Raw genomic sequence first — 5,911 nt, 5'->3', positions numbered from 1 at the left:
TCCATTTTCACTGTAGGTCCATGGCCAGAGCTCTGGCTTCTGTCTCTTCTTGTCAGGAAGATAAAATTAAATTATCAGCCTGTTCTTATGCCAAGATCACAGCTGGGACAGTCCCCACTTCCTCTCTTTCGCCACTCCCCAATACCAAATATCGCTGGGGCAAAGAAGCCTAAGTGAGATGCAGTACAGGCCTGCAGAGCACAGGCCTGGGGACGTGGAAGAGAGGGCCGTGATTCTCCATAGGAGGCGCTGATGGGAGTTGCACTGCCACAGAAGAGGCATGTGGGTTTTCAGGGCACAGGAGAAGGCAAACCAATTTGACTTACTGAGACTGTGTTTGCAGAGACAACAAGGCCCAGCGGTACCAAGCTTAAAGAATAGGAGCCTCTGGCAGAAGTAGAAAAAAATTATTAAGATCAATCCAGTAATTGATCAGTTGACATGGAGTTGGGAATCTAGAAGTTTTGGGGTGAGTCAAAAGTAATGAACATCCTGCCTAGAATTAGCCACGGGATTTCCACTCTTTACACAGTCACTGCTTCCCATTTGGCTTCTTCAGAGGAGCTGGGAGGGATAAGGGGGAGGGAAGCACAGTGCCCTGGCTAACCCTGTCCTCTGAGGACTCGTGTAGCAGATGTCCCTGTGGTTGCCAGAGGACGGGCTCCTGGAGGGCAAGAAATAGAACCCCATCTATTCCCTCTGTGTCCTCCTTATGGGATAGGCAGTTTCAAGTCTGGGCACCCGGAAGGTGCTCCATAAAGACTGGTGTTTGAGTCACTTTCTCTTACTGTCTCCAAGTCTTTGTCTGTGTTTCGTTTCTGGCTCTGTGTGACTGCAGTAACAATCATAAAGCAGCTCTTATTAATTGTGACTTCCTGTGTGCCAGGACCAGTTCAGTCTCCTATACTACAATGTTATGTGAATAGGACTAGTTTCCCTAATTTACAGAGAAGGAGACAGACACCGTATTGTTCAATAACTTGCTTAAAGCAGAACAGCTTTTAAGTAGTGGAATTAAGATCCATTTCCAGACTTATGTGACTTCTAAAGCTATGAAATGAAACCTTCCTGTGAATATTATATATGTCAATTTATTATCAATGATTTATTTTCTCCAACACATAGCTATTAACTACATTTTTCTGTGCGTTCCTAAATCTCTTCTGCATGGGTCTTGAGATTATTCATGTGCTGATCTGGGTCTTCATTACAGTGGACACTATTTCCTTGTTCAATTTCATCCTTTCTCTTCTCTTTAGCTTCTGGAGCAAAATTGCGTTTGTCTCTGAGCGGTAAAGGGATTATTCTATAGATACAGTTGTAATGAATTATTCATATACTTCCTGCTTCTTGTTTCCTTTCCCCATTTTTAAATAATGATGTCCCTTATACCCTGAGGCTTACCTGTATTTCCTTAACTAAGTCTATAGTCTAGGATTCTGAGTGCCTTCAGGTATGAAATGAGCATGAAAATAAATCCCATGGCTGTTGTCATCATCGAGGCCTGCTGGCCACTCTGCCCTCACGAGGTATGGGCAATGACAATAGTCACTGATGCAAAGAAAGGGAAAACTAGTGACATGAGTCACTGGATGCTGCTGGCCTAGCTATAAAGGCCTGGTGACCCATGTGGGCTGCATGGCTTCAGGCAGTAGGAGAAATGAGCATTTGCCATGCAGCCTGCCACCTTGGCAGTCACTATCTTCCTGCCCTGTTGTCTGGCCCTTCCAGTGGCCCCTGCTACAGACCTTGAAGGATGGGACTTTGTCAAGGTAGGTACACTGATCAGGCCCACATTATTACATCGTGACTTTTGTGGGCTCTTCTTCCGTGTGTGTGTGTGTGTGTGTGTGTATGTGTGTGTTAGTGTGTGTGTATGAATGCATGATATAACTAAATATATTAACGTTACATATGAAAACACTTTCTTCAATCTCTGAGTTCATTTTTTCCCTTTAATTTAAAAAAAAATTAAAAGATTTTCACTCCCCCTAAAAGTATTTTGGGATCTAGGGACTGTGCCTTTTATGCCTAATGAATAATGGCTGACCCCATTGCTCATCTCCCAAACTCTTAGTCTTCCATATGGCATATGGTGAACACTCCAGTATATGGTGGATCTCTGAGTCTGTTAGCCGGTAAAGGATCAGGGGAAGTAATTCAAATGGACTAATACGCCCTTCATATTGATGGAGAAATCTCCCAATCTGTTTAAAACACATGGCAATTTCTCAAGAAACTATAGATTTGCTCCAAACCTTTTAAGCATCAAAAATACTTAAAAATCCTTATAACTGGTTTCAGTCATGTACTTTGTGATTTCTCAGGGACCTAGTCCAACTTCATGCTAATACTTATCCCAGAAAAATAAAGTAAGTTATTTGCTTCTGAGAGCCCAGCTTAGCTGATAATAAAATAAAGGCAAATGTAGTCTTATACAAGATGGAAAAATTAACCAAAGGGTTTACATCAAGTTGCATATGACGTGAGCTTTGCCCTTAAAGTACTTTGAGTACAGGTAGAGTTCAAATATAGATAGAGAAAACCTGATTATAATACACGATGCTATTTTTTTTCCATAAGTTGAGATTTGGTACAGTAGACTGTCAAAAAAAAAAAAAAATCAATGGAGATAAGGAATAGGTAAAGAATGGACTCTTAAAAGTATTTAAATGGAATGGAAGGTGTAGATGCAAATGGATTGGGTAACACAGAAATCAGACAAACTATAAGTCCTCCTAAGTCACTAATTTTGTCCTGACTGAGGAACCCTCAGTCACTCAGAAAGATCAGAGGCCATCTTTTCTGAGCAATTCCCAGGGAATACCTTCAAGTCCTTTATACTGGGGATTCTCTATCCTGAAACTTGGATGCTTTCTTTTAAGAAAAATTTTTACAGCTTATCTACATCACTTTTGTGCTGTTACATGGACTTAATATCATCTCACCAGTGACATGGAAAATCAGGGATGGTTTCCACTATTGGACTGAGAATAGGAGCTTTAATGAGGACAGACAGACAAAGCAGCAACATCTGAGGCCCTCAGAGAAGACTGTGCTCTGAGTAACTGATGCTGTGGGTCTGCCCTATTGACTCCAAGTACTCATCTTTCCTAATCTTTCACCCAGGACTATTTCCATCGATTTTTCCTGAGCAAGAAGGAGTTACCACGCCTTACCCAGGAGAAACAGTTCCTGCAACAGTTCCATCCGAATGGGACGGGCCTACTAGATAAGCAGATGTATACTATGCTACAGCAGCCCCGCTGTGGGGTACCTGCCGGGGATAACTTCTCCATCTCCTCAGGAGAGTCCAAATGGAATAAGTACACTCTGACCTACAGGTACTTATTATTAAGGCCTGGGGGAAGCGTGGGGTGATCATATCAAAGGACCTTCCACAAGACCTTTCCTAGAGGCAACTCTGCAATAGTCTTCTGCTTTCCCTGAAGTCTCTCCAAAGCCCAAAATCTCCTTCAGAGAAGGCCATTCTACCATCTCATTCTAGCTTCTTCCAACCCCATCTTCAGAATGTGAAGCCTAACCAATACCTTTTGGCCACAAACCCAATTCTTCCCTTAGTTAAATCTTTTCTTTCTTCTTTTTATTGTGCAGGTGTGTAGGTGTTTTTAGGATATAATTTTGAAAACTTACTCCCTGCCTAGGTCAATCTCCATACTGAAGACTTGAAATATTTTGGGGACATCTAAAGCAAAACAATATTAAATTATGTAGAATGCTATACATTTCAATTTAGTTCACATTGATTGATTGATTGATTTTTTCCCCCATTTACCATGTAGGGTTGTGGTTCCCAGACTTTACTTGAGAATAATGTGGGGAATTTGTTACAATTCTTATAAATCTATATTTGCATGTTTAATTCCTTGAGTTTCTGATTCAGTTCATCTGGGATTAGCTCAATTTCATAGAAGAGCAAAATGAGCTAAGCATATTAAGGGATTTTCCCCAAAGCAGAGTTATTCATTTTTAGAGCTAAGATAATCCCCATATCTCTGAACAGTTTCATTTAGAGATTTCTTATCTCAGGATTATCAATTACCCAGATGCTATGAAGCCAATTACAGTGAGAAACATTATATATAATGCAGTTTCCATCTGGAGCAACGTGACTCCCCTGACTTTCCAGCAGGTACAGAGTGAAGATGCAGACATCAAGATTTCTTTCTGGAAATGGGGTAAGAAATTGACATGAGAGAGGGGATGTGATGCCCTGTATAGAGGACAAAGGGTCCCAGTGCATAAACACAAACCCAGCCCACCTAGTTCAACTTCTGAGAAAAAAATAAGCCAAAATCTTAACGCAAAGCAAAGTTTATAACACAGGGAAGACATTTTTAGTACAGTGAAGCAATAGGTAGAGGAGGGGTGTTCACTGCAGTGTAAACAGGTAGGGAGATTGCACATTTTTCCTTTTAAAAGGGTATTACAGAGCTCCCAAATCTGTTGAAATGCTATTCAAAGTTGATCCAACCTATTTATAAAAACTTGCAGAGCTTAAGTTTTCTTTTCCTTTTCTCCCACCATTTTGGGAGAGGTTTCTGTGTCTAACATGTAAACTTTACTCAGTATCTGCCATCTGTCCCTATTTTGTTTCACTCCAGAAGATGAGGAGTATCTAGATTTTTGGCTGCACCCTATTCCTTTGCGTGTATAATGCCTTTGCCCTCTCACGCACCCAACAGCAGCCCGTTGCACAGTATCCTAAGTCTCCGAGGCTTATTTAAGACCATTTAGGCCCTGTTTTCCCCCCTTTTTCCATTGGTGATCAAAGCTTCTGTCATCCACAGACCATGAAGATGGTTGGCCCTTTGACGGGCGAAATGGTGTCTTAGGCCATGCCTTTTCACCAAATTCTGAAAATCCAGGAGTTGTCCATTTTGACAAGGATGAACACTGGTCACCTTCAAACATGGGTAAAGTCCTTGCCTGGTCAGAGTGCTAGAGCTCTCAGGGAACCTGGGGGTTGGTGTGGTCTCCCTTGGAGCCTCTGATGCAGCAAAGAGGTAAAGGGAAGGATTCAGAGTGCTCAGGGTGAAGTGGGAAGCTTTGGCTGAGGAATTAGGTTTTCTGGATGATTCGGAGGAGGCGGGATCATTTGTGAACACAGATGCTCCCATAATAAATACATTGTCATATTGTGATTTTCTCTCTCCTGTATCTTTTTGCTTATGTTTACCAGTCCCTCAATTCTCTCCATAAGTCTTATTCATTTCCAGTTTATCTGTCCAGGCATCTTGTCATTTTGTTTCCCACTTAGCCTCTTTCCCTGGTAGTACATTTTCCTTGCCTTCTAACATTTGTTCTTTCCTTCTTTTCGGTTCCCTCCTTTTCTTTTCTTTTCTTTTTTCTTTTCCACAAGTGTTTTCCCTATGCATAATTTTATGCTTTTGGTTACACTTTCAGGGTATAATCTCTTCCTGGTTGCAACTCATGAGATAGGTCATTCTCTGGGCCTGCAGCACTCTGGGAATCGAAACTCCATAATGTACCCCACGTATTGGTATCAGAACCCTAGAACCTTCCACCTCAGTGATGATGATATCCAAAGAATCCAGCAACTTTATGGTCTGTTCCTGCCGGAGGGAGGAAGGGGGCATATGGGCAGGAAATGCCACTTGAAATTTACTGTTTTCTTCTGTCTCCACAAGGAAAAAAGATGTCAGTCTGAAACGCGATAATGCTGGCACAGAGGAGTCATTCAACCTGTCCTTTCAGTAGGTTTACTGGGGATCAAAAAACTCAAAGCACTAAAGCAGCCTTGGGAACTGCTAGAACTAAGCCCTGAAGATTCGAACCTAGTTTGGCAGCTGGATCCACACTCAGACACTTTTGGGTCTTAATAAAGTTTGTTTTTAAGAGGGACATTTTGTTACAATTTGATATGTCT

At 41.7% G+C, this 5,911-nt stretch overlaps 1 protein-coding gene across 1 annotated transcript; it reads left to right on the top strand.

Annotated features, from left to right (window-relative positions):
• Window positions 1-1,673: 1,673 nt before the first annotated feature.
• On the top strand, window positions 1,674-5,702 carry MMP26 (matrix metallopeptidase 26). The gene is made up of 5 exons (XM_069470501.1): window positions 1,674-1,772; window positions 3,130-3,344; window positions 4,051-4,199; window positions 4,812-4,937; window positions 5,428-5,702. Exons 1-5 carry the CDS (start codon window positions 1,674-1,676, stop codon window positions 5,700-5,702), a joined length of 864 nt encoding a protein of 287 aa, XP_069326602.1.
• The last annotated feature ends 209 nt before the right edge of the window (window positions 5,703-5,911 follow it).

Source organism: Eulemur rufifrons, chromosome 6 (genome assembly GCF_041146395.1).
Source record: "Eulemur rufifrons isolate Redbay chromosome 6, OSU_ERuf_1, whole genome shotgun sequence".
Lineage (NCBI taxonomy): Eukaryota > Metazoa > Chordata > Mammalia > Primates > Lemuridae > Eulemur > Eulemur rufifrons.
This window is presented reverse-complemented; position numbering and strand designations above follow the sequence as displayed.